This window comes from Pestalotiopsis fici (assembly GCF_000516985.1).
Source record: "Pestalotiopsis fici W106-1 unplaced genomic scaffold PFICI_Scf_12, whole genome shotgun sequence".
NCBI classification, from domain to species: Eukaryota; Fungi; Ascomycota; class Sordariomycetes; order Amphisphaeriales; family Sporocadaceae; genus Pestalotiopsis; species Pestalotiopsis fici.
In genome coordinates this window covers 663,441-679,885 of record NW_006917102.1, presented here as the reverse complement: position 1 = coordinate 679,885, position 16,445 = coordinate 663,441, and the positions used below count along the sequence as shown (strand labels likewise).

The following is a 16,445-nucleotide window of genomic DNA, read 5'->3' as shown; positions in this document are numbered from 1 at the left end:
CCACCCGCGTAACCAGTTGTGTGTTGTTCGGGCTGGGTCCCGATTAGCTGGGTCCCCATTTGTACGAATTACTAGTGGACAAGCGATACCACATTAGGGACCCAGTTAAATTTCTATCCCTCTTGCGCCAACTCATATTGGCTTGGTGCCTTTTTTTTTTTTCCTTTGTCCCTCACCCAAGACTGTCCGTATTGACCATCTCGTTTCTGGCGGCTACCCAGCTGAAAAGAGTTCACCTAGAGTAGAGGCTAGTGATTGCTTGTTTTCTGTTTATGGAATTTAGTAAAAAAAGTCTCGTCAATTTACAAATACTTCAACTTCTTTGTCTTTTTTTTGATGCTTGTTATTTTCCTGTAACATGTAGAGGGAAAACACCCTCTCAAACGTCCATGCTTTTATTTTTATTTTTCTATCATGTCCTGTCCCCGCGCCGAATATACATTATCCTGCAACCGAGTCCCATGATCCATCAAAGCAAAGACCCCCTGACTGACTCCGTAAACCACAACACAGTCCGCCCCTATTTCTTCTGAGACAAGGGCCCAAATTGAAGGACCCTCCCGTCCTTAGTTGTTAATAACGCCAAGCATCGTGAAGTTTGGGTCACTTTTTCGTATTTCCGATCAAAAGCAGCACATGAACCTCCAAGAAAAAAGTCTTGTCGGGTAATGCATCTTTACTGTTCTGGTTGCTGCAAGTCTTGAACACACAGTCAACCACAAAATTTGGTGGGAACGGGGATTATCACCAATCGGGACACGTTGATTTTCGGTCAACAAATTGAAGATCTCGGGGCAAGGCTTTCCTGCTCATACATACACTTACTTCTCTGTCGTCCAGTTCCCGCTTGGGGATTGTGATCGGCGACGGCCGTAGCCTCGACAGAACAGCTCGGATCCCCGCCGGCCACCTCAACCCTGCGTTTGACTGGTTCCCCGAGTGCCGTTGGGAATTTTTGTGGTCTTTTTTAGGCTTGTTTTTTTGTCTTTTCTTTCTTTCCTCCTCTCGAAAGTGGGAGCCTCGAGTGTGTCTCTTTCCGCATGGCGATAACTTTTCAATTTGGGGGGATTCTTTTTATGGAATCTATTGGGGCATATCCGGTTTTCTGGTGATTGCGAGGACTCGGGACTGGGCCTCTGCGTGGTCCGGTAGCGAATGAATGGTGGGCGGCATGGTCTCCATTCTCGGAATGAAGATTGGGGTGGAAAAGAAGAGGTGAGAAGGACTCTAATAATATTGGCTCTTACCGGAGCCTCCCTGTGCCCAAGTCTGGCTTTGCTGACTCGACGAGCATCCAAAAAATAAAGACCAGACCCATCCAACATGAGATCTGTTCCACAACCACCAAGCAATTTGGGCCGGGATGCGCTGGGCGCTGCTCATTTCAGTGGAGGCCAAGGAGATTCTCAACACCCAAGCAGTCATAGTGTGCGGCCAACACCACAATCTAGTGCTTCGCTGCCCGTTCACTCGACACCGAATACTCACGCGATACAAGCTTTTTATAACACCGCCAACCAATCGTCGGCTCCAAGCAGCATGCACGATCTCTCGAGACCAGGCCCTGGTAGAGGGCCAGGACAACCGCCGCAGCTCAAGTCGGTGAGGTCGACTCCAGATATACGCATGCGACGAATGGACTCTTTTCCAACCCTCATGTCGTCCTTGGACGCTGGCGCTCCTCCTCCGCCGCCCTCTAGTGGGCGGCAAAAGCCTCGGGTCAACCCTCTCGACGTCCACTTTGCCAGAGACCCGTCGGCCATGCCCATGCCTCTCACTCATTCACCACTGAGCCGGTCGCCGTTGGCGAGAGACGAAGGACCCATGATGATGATGACGACGCCGGGAACCAACGACATGCAATCCGTACCAAAGGCTTTGAATATAGTCAAAGCACCCCCGAGTCCGGCCATGACTCCAGCCATACCTCCTAGGAGTGCGCTTCGAAAGCCCCCTTCTCCGGCACCATCGGCCAGTATGGCAAGCAGCATGACGACATCTGTCGACGGCGACGGACTCTTTGTCAGGGATTTGGAGAAACCGATTATGCCAGCTGCTGCGGACAGCCGGCCTTCGAGTAGAGGTAGTAACCGAAACATACCTTCAACCCTGAGAGAGCTCATGGCTGTCGACGAGTTTCTGTGCGAGAGTCCAGTATCCGTCCCGACCCCACCACCATCTCTTCCTCGGGCGAGCAACGACAGCGGGACGCGGTCTTTGAGCGAACCCGAGGGACCAGTCGTACAGACTGTACGCGCCAAACGGGAGACCATGACTGTCAGTCCTGCCAAGAAGAGAAGTCTGGAAAAGATGATTGAGGCTTTTGACAAGTCGCTACGAGCAAATGGCGAGGGAATTCCGAGGTCGTCCAGCGAGCCGCGCGCAGAGCGACCGGCGCCGCTCAAGGTAAAAACCGTTTTGAACCACACAGCAACAGTGCAGGGCCCGAGCAGTGCACCAGTCGCACCAAGACAGCGCTCCGAGAGCCCCTTTGGTCGCACTCCCACGCCTCTCGGTCGGGCGCGGGCCGGCGTGCCCGCTGCCGCCGTTGGTGCTCAAGGTCGGCCCTCGCGGCCAGGAGTTCGTCGACCGACTATAAACGAATACGGTGTGGCTCCGATACGACCAGTCATCGAAATTCCAGAACGCGGATCTACTCCATCAAGCTTGAGATCGCCGCCCGACAGCCCGATATTACCAAGCCATGGACCGCTCTCGAGCATCTCGCCGCCCGACAGCCCAATATTGCCAACAGAGGGCCCTCTGTCTGCTAATTCGCCCCCAGACAGCCCAATTCTGCCGAGCTTTGGTCCCCTCTCGGCCGGATCGCCACCTGATAGTCCGATACTGCCGAGCCGTGGCCCGCTTTCGGCCGGATCGCCTCCCAGCAGTCCCATCTTGCCCAGCCACGGGCCTCTGTCGGCTGGCTCCTCACCCCCCGACAGCCCAATATTGCCAAGTCGAGGTCCTCTTTCAGCAGGGTCGCCTCCCGACAGTCCGATAATACCGGCAGAAGGCCCCTTGTCAAACCCGGCTTCACCACCCGACAGTCCCATCATGCCCCTTAGCGGGCCTTTGGCATACAATCAACCGGTGGCATCGAAAAAGGACGACCCACGTAGAGAGACGCTCGATAGAGGCTTCCAATTTCCGGCACGGCCAGCCTCTCCAGAAAAGCCCCAGCAGCAGGCAGATCTGGAAGAGAGCCTATTCTTACCACCCCCAATGAGCCACATGGCACCGCCTGGAGGAATGGAGTGGCCCCTCTTTGCCCCGTCGATACCGATGCCAGAGTCGCGGGCGGGATCCCCGGCCCTCATGATGCGCACGCAGTCGCCAGTTCTTCCGATAGCACGATCGCAGTCTCCAGCAGCACTGCCAATGCGGGCACAGTCACCGGCGTTTTCGGTCCGCGCCCAGTCGCCAGCACTACCGGCAGTTCGGTCACAGTCGCCCGCCGCCCTGCCGGTGCGAACTCAATCCCCAGCCACGCTGCCAGTGAGGACTCAGTCCCCAGCAGTAATGCCGGTAAGGACACAATCACCAGCAACACTACCAGTGAGGACTCAGTCCCCGGCAGTAATGCCGGTAAGGACACAATCTCCGGCAACACTGCCAATAAGGACACAATCACCAGCAGCACTGCCGGTACGATCTCAATCACCAGCAGCACTGCCGGTGCGAACCCAGTCGCCAGCCGCGATGCCAGTAGTACGGACGCAGTCCCCGTTTGCGCCGGCACCGCCCCCGTCTTCTCCATTTGCCGTGCCGTCGTTCAGCCGGCCGTGGACGCCCACCAACGCGCGGCCCAGCACGCCGGTCAAGAGGACCGAGCTCGGCGTCCCGATGGGGGAGACGATGCTGCCGCGGGGACCCAGCCCCAGCCCGAGGGGGCCGCCGCTGAGGGCCAATACGGACTATCCCATCATGAGAAACTCGCCAGCCGTCAGGAATCGTCCTACGCCGGGATACATGTGAAAAACGAATTGATATTTTTCTATTGATCAACACATTTTAGAGGAATTTTCTTTCCCTTGATTATATATTTTTGGGCGGCATCTATTTTCATTCAAAAGGATTTCGGAAGAACAAAAAGACAGCAAAAAAGGACATCATATTTGCATCAGAGGAACTGGCGTTGAAATGAAACGGGGTAATGTTTTTGACCTCCCGGAACAGAAAGAAAGGGAAAGAAAAAGAGATTGGTTTTTATTTTCAGTTTTTTTTTTGTACATTTTCTGATACCCCAAGGTAGAGAGAGAGAGAGAGAGAAAGAGAGCATGATCCCTATTATGTATACCCACCCACCCATTTACAATGCGCCAAGAGCACGCGCTGTCATCTTCCCATTTTCCTTTGTTTTTCATCCATCCAACCATCCACAATTTGATATAGCATCATGGTCAAGCGCAATTTTTTTTTTTTTTAAAGTTGATAGCATAGCGAGTTGCCCTGGCGAATATTCAAGCTACGATTTAATTGAGCATCAATTGATTCAATCAATCCATGTTGAACGATCCTCAGCTGTGCTGCAGGGAAACACGTGACGGTGAGGCTGAGCGCCTCCTTGGCTTCCTTCCTTTCCCCCTCTCAGCTGCTGTTCTTAGTGATCTCGCATCCAGTCTTCTAGGACTTGTGGGTTCTTGGACCTCCCATTGAACTTTGATTGTTTACTTTGTGTTACCAATTTCTTCAAGGCGAAACCGGGACTTCCGAGATGAGACTCATACACTGTCGGGAAATGCGCCTGGTGCCATTTATTGGGGACAACATTCCCCCATATGCCATCCTCTCGCATACCTGGCGCGAGGGAGAAGTCACGTACGAGGATTTTGGCACTCCAGCGGCCGAGTTCATGGCCGGTTGGTACAAGATCCAGCAAACTTGCAAGACGGCGTGGTCTCAGGGAATTGAATACGCATGGGTCGATACGTGCTGCATTGACAAGTCGAGCAGCGCCGAGCTCAGCGAAGCCATCAATTCCATGTTCCAATGGTATGCGCGCTCGGCGATATGTTATGCCTTTCTCGAAGATGTCTTCATCGGAGGCGAGCTCGACCCAAAGCTGCTGGACAGGTCCCGGTGGATGTCTCGGGGTTGGACGCTCCAGGAGCTCATTGCACCGCACACGGTCGTCTTCTTCAATCGCCTCTGGCAGCCCCTCAAGACCCGGGAAGAGTTGAGCTTGGGGCTGAGCTGGACAACGGGCATCCCGTGTGAGATTCTGCAACGGAATGGTGCCAACATTGACGACCTGCTGCGTCTTGTCCCTGTGTGCCAAAAAATGTGCTGGGCATCCAAGCGCCAGACAACGCGGATCGAGGATACGGCGTACTGCTTGATGGGTCTGTTTGGAATAAATATGCCCCTACTCTATGGAGAGGGCTCCAAGGCTTTTATTCGCCTACAGGAGGAAATCATCAGACATAATAATGATCTGACAATTTTTGCTTGGCGGGCCGAGGTATCAACAACATTTGCAGGAGCCGCCTATACATTCGAAGAACAGACCCATACAAGCCACCAGATGACTGATGCAGAGGCCGTTCGGGGTTTATTAGCCCAATCTCCTCGTGAATTCGGTGACGCAAAATTCATCGAGCCAAAAGCGAGTGCGTACAACCAAGAGTACACAATCACCAACAAGGGCATTCGTATTACCTTGATAAACATTCTGCCCGAAGACAACTCGTCCAACTTTCTAATGAACCTCTACTGCCACGATAGACGTTTCAACGCCATAGTTCGCAGAGTGCTGACCATCTTCATTCGGCACATTGGTGGAGGCATATTCGTGAGGGTAAGGCCCGAGATTCTGCACGACGTGTTCCCCTTCAAGTATGCCGAGTCGCTTGCGACAGACCTGTATCTCGCAACAAGTGTGACGGCGGCAACCATGGCTTCGCTCCAGACTGTCCAATATGATGCGATTCGTATACCAAGCACGGCGGGACCCTCATTCCAGCTTCAACATGTTGTCCCACGATTGCAGATCGAGAGCAACTCGGGCCTCTTTATCACTCGCGGGTTCCTCAATGCCGTCGGCTATGCAACCTACTGCTATTCGGGAGGAAGAAGAGACCAGGAGCGCTGCGACCTGGTGGTGTTCTTTGGCCTCGATCAATACTCGACACCTTGGTATTGTGTCACTAGCCCAGATGTCTATCCCAGCTTTAATCACGAGCGATGGGCACAGGAGGAAAATCTCAAGCGTCACAGTCTAGATGCGCAGTTCCGGGGCAAAAGCGAATGCGAGCTGAGGATTGTAGATGCTCCGGGCATTTCGAGATTCATCAATGTTAAAGGCGGGTTCAATCGGATCGACCAAATATGGGATTTGAGTCTCGAAATTGTATCAACAGGACGACGTTCGGGAAGCTTGGTAATGCCGACTTGAAAACACCCGAATCATATTCAGACGGCAAAGTCCCAGACGACAAGAGGGACGGGGCATCATCATGCTGTGCATCCTTGTAAAAGTACTTGTCAAATGGCTGGCGGTAACCAAACATATCGCATAGATTCCTGGTCCCGGTCCAGTGGATCAAGACAACTGACAAGTGCGGGGAGAGCAGCATTATACTTTTCGGACGATTCCAAAAACCGCTTAGATGCCCTCTTTCCCCTCCAAAAAATCCATCACCAATTCCGATTCCGCTGCCCGCCTGATCACTGGCCCGAAGCCAGTATACATTACATACCTACACTGCATATCAGCAGTGGTTCCAACATCTATGCACATGCGGGATGCGGACCGCAATGCATGCTTGAAGTTTATCAAACAAGAACCCCCCCCCTCTTTCTCCTAATTGGACCTTGGGGCCTTTTCAAAGCGCTGTGTGACTTTTTGTACTATACTTTAACCAGCAACTACTGGTTGGTCGGCACTCCTACACGGAATAAGTAGAGAAAACAATTGAGGATATGCTACAACGTCATCGGAGCGGGAACCACCACGGCTTCTGCCACCTGCTCCTCCTCCTTCTCCATTCCTCCTTGCCATAATGGAATGATCCGAGGTCCAAGTGAACTTTGAGACTCATATGCTCTTCTCCGCTCTAGTTGCGGAGTATTACTTAAATAGATCCTTGGCTTGCCTTTTCTACACTACACCACACTTCTTTCTTCAATTCATACAACCACGACCCAATCACCATATTACAAATCAAAACCAAACCTAATTGAGACCACTTGTAAACTTCTACATACAAATCATCCACCATGGCCAAGGGAAGCTGTCTCTGCCAGGGCGTTGAGATCACCACGAGCATCGAGCCCAAGGCGACCGTCGCCTGCAGCTGCACGAGCTGCCAAGCTTGCTCGGCTGCTCCCTTTACCATCAACCTCGTGTATCCCAAGGACACCCTCGAAATAACCAAGGGCAAGGAACACGTCAAGATCTTCAAAGGTGAGGCTTCCTCTCTTGACCAGAATTGTTGGGGGTGGAGGGCAATAAGCGCAGGAATTCTCGACATCTTTGGGATTTGCCTCTCATGCACTTGGAAGAAGAAGAAAAGAGAGAGAGAGAGAGAGAGAGAGAGAGAGAGAGAGAGAGACAGCTGACCATGAATGCGCAAAACAGAAAGAGCAGACTCTGGAAACGATGTCTTCCGCCACTTCTGTGATACTTGTGGTAATGCCATTTACACCCAAACCGTCGACGGCACTTTCTTTGTCAAGGCGCCTGTCATGAAGGGCCTTCACAACGATCCAGTAATGCACATTTTCACCAGAAATCTGCCTGCATGGGCCGAGGATGTCAAGACGGGCGACCGCAAGAAGGATGGCGCCTCCTCATAAGCTGTAACGTGGACAAACGAAATAGAATGTGAACATGATAACTTTTTAATCTTTTTTTAATCTTTTTTTACTCAATTGTTTTTTATCTTTTTCCCTATCCATGTCCAGTGTCTATACATGTGCTTCGCGTGCCCGGCTGGCCTTTTTTGCCTACACACTTTCTTGCCTCGCATACGGTTTCCATTCCATTTTCCGGAAAACCAAAACGCAGTCAGCTTCTCCCTTCGTCCGTCTATAGGGTAGTCGTAAGAATATGCACGAAATGTCTGCTCTCGACAGACATCTGACAATCTCCTTGGCCAAACTGCTGCTGCCCGCTCGTCTCTATGCTTGGATGCTTTTTGTCCCATCACATCGCTGCAATGGTGAAAAGAAACAAATCGCTGGGACCAACCGTCCGATGGCGAGGAAATAAAAATCCAGACCAGGAAAACCACAAACATGATATAATATATGTATATGCCATGCAAACTCCGAGGCTCGCCGCCATGCAGAACCATAATCCGAAAACTGGGAATGCCGTATAAAAAAAAAAAAATGACACTGGCGTGAAATCGTATATGCGATTCGTCACGAATAGCATTGCCTCAATAGCTTCGAGCCCTCCATCATTTCGACATGACTACAAACAACCGAGTTATTTCTTCGGCGCCTGCGTGGCGCTATTTTCTTGTCAACCGATAATCTTCGTGTTGCTACATCTCTTTTTCTTGTGACTAGAGATGGAATCCATATGGTAGCCTGGATCTTTGTGATTGTCCAAAGGATGACGACAAAAAAATCTCTGTGTGAGATTTCTACCATCAGACACATGATGTTGCGTGGCAATTCGATCTTGCTATGCAAAAAAGTTTTGACAAGTGAAGTCAGTGGGTCGTTCACCCTCCCTTTCGCTCAGACTCATTCTTTGGTGGCATTTCACTATGAGAGTTGGCGTCGCCTCGAGGTTTCCCATCGGCGCCCTTTTTCCTTCCCTTGGAAATCTTTTGCCACCCGTTGACGATGCTGTTGTCGCTCTCACTTTTGGCGCCTCTGGTGTGGCCATTTTCTCTTACATGGTGGCCATTTGCTTTGGAACCCGAGGAAGAAGACTCGGGTTTCGCCGATACCGTCACTTCCGCAGGAGCCTTCTGTTTAGGCCTATGTTCGAGTCTTGCATCCTTGCTAGAATGAGACAAACTAGGTCGCGTCCGTGGCAGACTCGCCGGCAGGTCGAATTTGCGACTGGCTGTTGGGGATGGAGTCACTTCAGTGATGGGCGACAGATGTGGATCAGTTATCTGCATGCGATCCGTTGCTAAGTCGAGCGCCATGAGAGGGCTTTGTGGCTGCCCAGGCACAAAGGTCCGTGGGAAGCCAGCAGGCTGGTAGTGCATAGGCGGTGAGCTGCCGGATCCGGTTGATGAGCTTGCAGCAAACGGAACCCCATGGTATGCCATCGGAATACCTTCTATTGCCTGGCACGGTGCTACTGAAGCCGGAGATGAACCGTTCACGACCACAGGGCGGTCTACAACCAGAGGCTCGCCATTAGTGGCTGCGGCAGCCTGATCTGCCACGACATAAGAGTATCCAGTGCCGCCTGTTGACTGCTGGTTAATGTTAAGCGGATTCTCGTACAATGCGTCTGAGGGGTTGATATTTTCGCCGGTAACAGCTTTGTGGCTCGCAACAGGTGCAGAGGACTTGAAAACCGAGCCATTAACAACCAGAGGCCTTGCATCCTGTGTTGGTCGAGTCACACTCTGAGGAGCAGAAGCTGCCAGGGGGTTGGCGCCTGGACCGGTGGTCACGGCCCTGTTACCCAACGGAGAGGGCGAACGTGAAGTCCGCTTGATCCGGTCAAGAATTGATTGCGGAAACTGGTCTGAAGATAGGCGGCGACGACCCTGGGTGCCCTGGCCAGATCCCTGAGACCCAAGATCCCCAAAAGCAGGCAGACCGTTGGGCTTTCCCGCTGGACTTGTGGACAAATCACGTTGCACTTGAAGTTTGTCCTCTGCCTGTGGTACGTGGCTGGCTACCAAACCAGGATCAACTTCGGTACCTTCGTCAGGAATGAAGCTTGGCATGGGCCTGCCGTTGATTTGCCTGGTAGGGATATTTGCAGTACCATTCACGACAGGAGCCTGTGCTAGCAGTCCGGGGACAACCTGAGCGCTAGGGGCGGATCTAGAGGCAGGCTGTGAGTGAGACCGTAAAGCACTTCCCGAAGCTGCAGTCCCAGCTTCATGGGCTGCACTAGATCTATGGGAGCCGCGCCGTTGTTCCGCAGCTTGTTGCGTCGACGGTGATGACGGATATGACGTGAAGCTTGGCGGGCTGGCATAGTATGGCTGGCCTTGGAACTGCTGCCAGTACCACATATCAGGACGGATCGGTGCGGTCAGGGGCGGTGCATCGAAGGAGTTGGTCCTCGAACGGGCTGTCGATGTTTGTGGCTGAGAGACATTACCTTGCATTCTCTGTGCGTGAGTAAGCACCTGCTGCTGCTGAGCGAGTGCTTGGTTTTGGGTATACTGAAGAAAACGCAACTGATTTTCCTGCAACTGCAAATCTGACAATGTTTGAGCAACAGCCATGAACATGCCACCATCGTTTCCCATGTATGGATAGCTTGGATAGTAGGCAAGATTGGCATTGTTGTCATATGTTGTGCTAGAAGAGGCCCTGCGGTTGTTCGCGTGGTTGTTGCTGCCACGAAATTGACCTTGTTGGCGACCTCCTCTCCGAGAATTGCCACCATTGTTGGGTCGGTTCGTGTGGGAAGCACTGCGGAGGAGTGCAGGCCTGGGCGCCGAGGATGGTTTCTGGAATATCGGCTTCTCTTCTTCCTTGGGGAAAACGTATTGTTCGCAGCACTCATCGAGCTTGCCTGCCGCGATCAGATCAAAGGCTCGGCGTAGCTCGAGATGAATTCCTCGGAATGAAGTGTCGTCGGCTGTATTACCCAGGTTGCGCATAGTATTGAATGGTTCCTCCACGCACAACCTATTGTTAATTGCCAGCAACCAACTCTTCCTCTCGGACTTGGACATTAGTTTGCCAAGGCGAACGGACACGGCACTGTTATCGTAATCGAATTCGTGCGCATAGAACCGGAAGAACTCGAACAACAATTCGCCCACAGTAGACTTGTTTGGCTCGCCAAAACCTCGGAGTCTCTCCAGATCATCCCCGAAAGGTGCGATGTCGGCCTCCCTCTTTCCTTTTTTCAAGTGCGGTCGTTGATGGAGTGAAGGGACAACCGGTGGCTGCCGTAGCTGGAGAAAGGCGATGATCATACATATCCAAGTGTATGAGCTGAGAGTACCACCAAAAGCTAAATCATGTCAACGTCCATCCCATGCTCGCGGGAGAAGATTGAAGGAATCGCTACGTACCTGCGTCGTTGATCATCCGACGACGCGTCCAGTGCTTGATGATCATTGCGAGAGGTCGTACCCGATCGTCAATCTCAATGTACGTTCGGATCATGCGAGTATTCTCCAACGCAAGGGTGTTGTTCACATTCATGTCGCAAGCCAGCTCCAACTCAGGATCCCAAACTTTCACGATTGGCACCTTGGCGGAACTGACACAGACTACCTTTTGCATGCCATCTGCGAAAAGAAGGAGTGTTAGCGAAGTTGCACTTGACAGGAAGAGAGGTGGTATGCCTACGACTTGCTAGCAACTCGGCAAGCTTGCAAATCGGTTTGTCGAGTTCTTTCCAAGTCGTTTCAATGCAGATGTCCACTGAGGGTTTTGTGTCAGCAACCAAATTGTGGGAAGATTACAGTTCCGACTAGGGCGTTCACGAACCATCAGAATCATCCGTGCAGAGCAAATTGCCAGACGATCCAAAAAGATTAACACGAATGCTGCAGCCAGGCCAGGCCTCGTTCAACAACTTCTCCAATTTCTGTACCAGTTTGTGGCGCTTCTCTTCCACGGCATCGGTCGGTTTTAACCGGTCGTAGAGTTCGCGCATATCCGTCGTCAACTTTCGCTCATCGTCTTCTGAGAGCCTGCTCTGAATCTTGGAAAGATCAGAGCGTTCGAGCTTTTCATCGCCAATGCTGTAGGGGATTCTCCGCCGTATCTTCTGGACAGCCGTTTCGAAGCGGCAGCCACCATGTCGGGGCGGCAGCGGCCGGAGTGAAGGCACATTGCCATTAGTCTCGGAATATGCAGAGCGTGGGGAATGTCCCTGGATCGCGTTTGGGGAGGGTTCTCTCGACTCGTAGGTGAATTTCCGAGGATGTTGGTGGGGGGTCGAAGGCACGGAACTGGAATGCCCTCCTGCTGCAGTGAGATTGGTTGGCGAAGTGGAAGACGCCACGGCAGGTCGAGATGGGAGGGGGTGCGTGAGATCGACCGCCGTTTTCCTCGGCGGGGGCATCTTATCCTTTGACGTTATACCAGCGCGATCGCCTTTACCGGTATGATGGTTCTGCAGGCCTCTATTCCCATGGCAATTTTGCGTGCCGGGTTTGGCGCGTGATGAATCCCTGTTCGACACTTTGGAAGTTGAGCGAGAGCGCGGCCCGACTTGAACGTTCGGAGTCGACAGCAATGGTGGCAAGGGGGTTGTCTGGAGACCTCCTCCGCGACCGCGTCCTGGCGCAATGAGTTTGTTGTACTGGAGAAGTTGAGCGTGGTACAATGAGTTTTGCTGGGGAAAGAGAATGGGAAGCAGATCAATGTGGGTGGGGAACGCAGACGGCGGGTGGTCGGGTCGCGGCGAGGGCGTCGTGCAGCAGTTCGTCACGGAGACGGTAATTGCTGCCGTGTGCAAACTTGATGTGGCCAATTTCGGGACAGCTGGACTGGAGATTGAGCGGTTCCAAAGCTGTAGGTGAGGAGGATAATGATGCTTTGAGTCTGCCGTAGTAGGCCGAGCGTCCATGAAAAGCGGTCGCCGAAGGTACGGCCTAGAAAACGGCGAGTCAAGTTGCAGCGACCTCCAGCCCGCTTTCTTTCTGGTCTGTCTGTTCTGTTCTGACTGAAGCGGAATTTAATTGGGGGTGGTTTTTTTCCCCTCTTGTCGGAAACCCCTAATCGTCTTGTGTGACTGGTCGAGTTCAACTTGGCTGCAAGTCCAGAGAACAACGTAAGAAAAATTCCAGACAATAGGGTAAACTGGCTAAGTAACGGGTGACTCGATTGTTCCAATTTGCAATGTTTGGGATAATTATTCCGGGCAGCAGCAGCAGCGCAGATGCAGAATGCAGAGACAGGAGGTTCGAGAACAATGGGGGATCGGCGAATGACGGAATGGCGGCGGCGGTGGTAGTAGTGTAATAGTAGTGGTGGCTCTGGTGGTAGGGGTGACTCTGATGATGGTAGTGGTTGTGGTAGTGGCACGCTGCAGCAGACAAGAGCGCTGAATTGGGTTGGATTGGTTCGGTCTCAGCGTTGGAGGTAGGCAGTACTTGTAGCGAGCACGCCTAAGAAGTACCTCGATTTAGAGGGTTCAAGCTCGTTCGGAGATGCGGACCAGGTAAACGAAAACGCAATTCCAGTCGCGCTTTATTGTATATACCAATAATAGCCTGAGATCTTGCAAGGAACTCGTCTATCTCTTTCTCTCTCTCTCTCGTGTTGCTGGCTGCAAAAAAAAAATGAGTTTGCGAAAAGTATAGACAAACTGGGTTGGGGGAGAAAAAAGAATATTGAGAAAAGAACCAGATGCTGTTTGACGCTGGGTCAGGACTGTAAGGACTTTGGCCTAGCGGTGCAGCATCTCTCGCACAGCGAATGAAGGAGAAACGATTGAAACAGACATGCACGTCCACGGATCGACGTGGAGACGGAACAGGAGTGCGCGGGCGGATGCGGTTGAAAAGTCGTGGGAAAAGGTCGAAGACAGACACAAAAGATGAAGAGAGACACAGGTTGCCGTAAGAACCTGGGCAATGCAACTAACTACACGAGATGAGGAAACAGCCTTCCTTGGGAAACAATGTGGGATCCTTTCGGGTTAGAAAAGGGAGAGAAAGAGCAACGGGATGTGTGGTAGGGTGAACGTCCGTCTGTTCTGGTAGTGGTGGTGGTTGAGTGATCGTGCATACGAGAGTAAAACTAAGATTGAATGAATGTGACAGGGCAGGAACCAGAACGGATAGGGATTGTTTGTACGATGTACCTCGAGGTAGGTCGATCATCAATGGGCGTACATCGGTATGTCCAATACAGGGGATACACTATGTATGTCATGTAGGTATGATCTGGAAAGCCTGTAATAATAATGTTGGAGATTGAAGCATGGAAACAGAAACCGGCTCATTCATCTACAGTCTCGCTGCCAGCCAGGGTCGGCCAGTCAGTCACCGCAAGGTCACCTCACCATGCATTTACAGATTACTTATCTACTTATTGCCTACATTACCAACCAACACACTTATTTTTATTTTATTTTATACTTGCTACCACCATTGGTCTGTTCAATCAAAAGACCGAGTCCCCAACTAGACCCTATTCATCTCTTATAGTCCTCACTACAGACCGGCATTTATTGATTTCTAGGAGCATCAATGATCGTTGGCGCCAAAAGTTCAATTATGGAGACTTGGAAACAGCCTATGTTAGTTAGGCCATATGCGTACTGGTACGATACAAACTACACGAACTACCTCCAACCAACGTAATTATTACTACCGCAATCGTCCCATGTAATGTGTGCATCGAAATGTGCGTTATTACCTAGGGAGATCAAGAGAGCAGAAAGAAGAGATGAATGCACCCTGCAACTGGGAAAGTACATACGACTGTCAAGCAGGTAGGCAATTTGCGACTCGATATACGCAGTAATAGTTGTTTTCACTGCAGAAATGTACAGAGTACATGTACCTACTTGCTTATGTACCGTTGTATGCACTATTCTTGAAGAGCATCTGGTGTACCTAAACTAAATGGTTGGCTGGTATGCATATGTTACATACAGGTTCACTACACACAAGGTAATAAAGCAGTCATTGAGGAAGTCGAGTCCCATCCAACATTGAACAGCACATTAAACCAACTGCCTGATCATTGATCCCTTCATTGCAGCATCCAACTCCTTCGGCGTCTGGAACAAAGAAGCATGGCCTCCAGACATCTGGGCGCTGTGTAGGGTCCCGCACCTCACGCCCTTCTTTTCTCCGTTTCATCAACCTGCATGATTTTTCTACAGGGGATTCCGTACATTGGCCTACCTTGGTGATTCTACACTACTTCCATGCTTGCAGGCCAGACCAAGAGCCGATGTGGGTTGGCTGGCCACTGCGCGGGTACTTGAATAGTTCCATGATTTCGCTTCCAGGACCCCGAGTGGTCGCCCCCCGGGTCCAGCACTTGGGAACTGGGAACTGCAAGTGCAACTCGGGCCCTGAGACCTGGGAACTCGACAGGTCGGCGGTCCACGATCTTGGGCCTTTTGGTGTACGAAGTACGATATACATGCTCTCTCTATCTCTGCCTTTCTCTCCCTCTCTGCTTTTTCTCCCCCCGGGACTCTTCTCGTTCTTGAACAAAAGGGGCATCTACCGGCGATCCGCCAGCCGGGTTGCAGACCACGTTGAAATACACTACACGACTTTAGTTGGTAGCGGAATCATTGAGTGGCATGGACCAGTTGATGAGCCTGAGGGACCTCCCCCAGTCCAAGCCATGATCCATGATCCATACATCTCCCATCTCCCAATGGTGGTCGCCCACGGGCCACGGGCCACAACTGATGGCGGGTTTAATGGGCGGCCATCTGGCTCAGGGACCAAGACCCCCGAATCATCCCCCCCGTTAGCTTCACCGTTTCTCTGCACTGATATGTATGTACATAGTATCTGTCCGGGGGTCCTAAGAGACCTCCATTCGCCCCAGACACCTGCCCAGGTACCTGACCTGACCCTACAAGAGGCCCATCTATCTTTATTACTCGCGTGCATCTGGGTCGCAGACTGGCTACTGCGGTGCCCGTTGGAGGCATATGAGTGATCCTGCACAAGTATCACATTTGTAAAATCTTATTTCGTAGAACCCTCCCATTCAATGTTCTTTTTCGCCGCATCTTCTCCTTGTTGGCAGCCGTAAACTTGAGACAGAAATCACAAACAAGACAGGACTCATACGGCACAACGGCACAGGGCCCAATCACGTGTCTGCGCCTCGGCTGAGGCTTTGACAACGAGTGAGTCGCATACAGGCCTTGGAGGGGAACACAAGCAGAAGTAGCGGCGGCGTGCGTTCTCGGCAGGACGGAATGGCAATTCAGCAGCCCAGTGGGTACACTGACTTCTTGCCTGCCTACTTACGAAGTATCTACAGCTTGCGTTGCGAGGCATAAGCGAACACGACGCTAGACACGATATCGTGAGCCACTGAAAAAGCGGCCCCAGTCCAAGTCCAGCCCAAAGGGATAGGTAGGTCAGAGATGCTCAAGAGCCAGTTGCCAGTACGGCAAACCCTCAATGCGGTGGGGTTTGAAGGGCACAATCACGAAATTACCATATTGCTCGTGGACAACGCGCCATTGGCAAGTAGTTTGCCCATCAATCTCACATGAATGGGGCCAAGAAGGGCGATCGCTGCGGGATAGTTGCTTTAGTCTAACCCAGCTTTGGCCCCCTTTCGCCCCCTCTCTCCTCTTCTTTCGTCCGTTGTCTGTTCTTGGACCTTGCCAG

The 16,445-nt window shown here is 51.9% G+C and overlaps 4 protein-coding genes across 4 annotated transcripts; 3 read left to right on the top strand and 1 right to left on the bottom strand.

Moving 5' to 3' along the window:
* Positions 1–1,323: 1,323 nt before the first annotated feature.
* Positions 1,324–4,004, top strand: PFICI_13965 (uncharacterized protein; the record flags this gene model as incomplete). The annotated part of the gene is made up of 2 exons (XM_007842546.1): positions 1,324–3,118; positions 3,178–4,004. 2 exons carry the CDS (start codon positions 1,324–1,326, stop codon positions 4,002–4,004), a joined length of 2,622 nt encoding a protein of 873 aa, XP_007840737.1.
* Positions 4,005–4,717: 713 nt separating this feature from the next.
* On the top strand, positions 4,718–6,397 carry PFICI_13964 (uncharacterized protein; the record flags this gene model as incomplete). The annotated part of the gene is made up of 1 exon (XM_007842545.1): positions 4,718–6,397. One exon carries the CDS (start codon positions 4,718–4,720, stop codon positions 6,395–6,397), a length of 1,680 nt encoding a protein of 559 aa, XP_007840736.1.
* Positions 6,398–7,221: 824 nt separating this feature from the next.
* Positions 7,222–7,800, top strand: PFICI_13963 (uncharacterized protein; the record flags this gene model as incomplete). The annotated part of the gene is made up of 2 exons (XM_007842544.1): positions 7,222–7,408; positions 7,583–7,800. The coding sequence occupies 2 exons, from the start codon at positions 7,222–7,224 to the stop codon at positions 7,798–7,800; spliced, it is 405 nt and encodes a 134-aa protein (XP_007840735.1).
* Positions 7,801–8,678: 878 nt separating this feature from the next.
* On the bottom strand, positions 8,679–12,691 carry PFICI_13962 (uncharacterized protein; the record flags this gene model as incomplete). The annotated part of the gene is made up of 4 exons (XM_007842543.1): positions 8,679–11,122; positions 11,184–11,402; positions 11,464–11,538; positions 11,605–12,691. 4 exons carry the CDS (start codon positions 12,689–12,691, stop codon positions 8,679–8,681), a joined length of 3,825 nt encoding a protein of 1,274 aa, XP_007840734.1.
* Between the last annotated feature and the right edge of the window lie 3,754 nt (positions 12,692–16,445).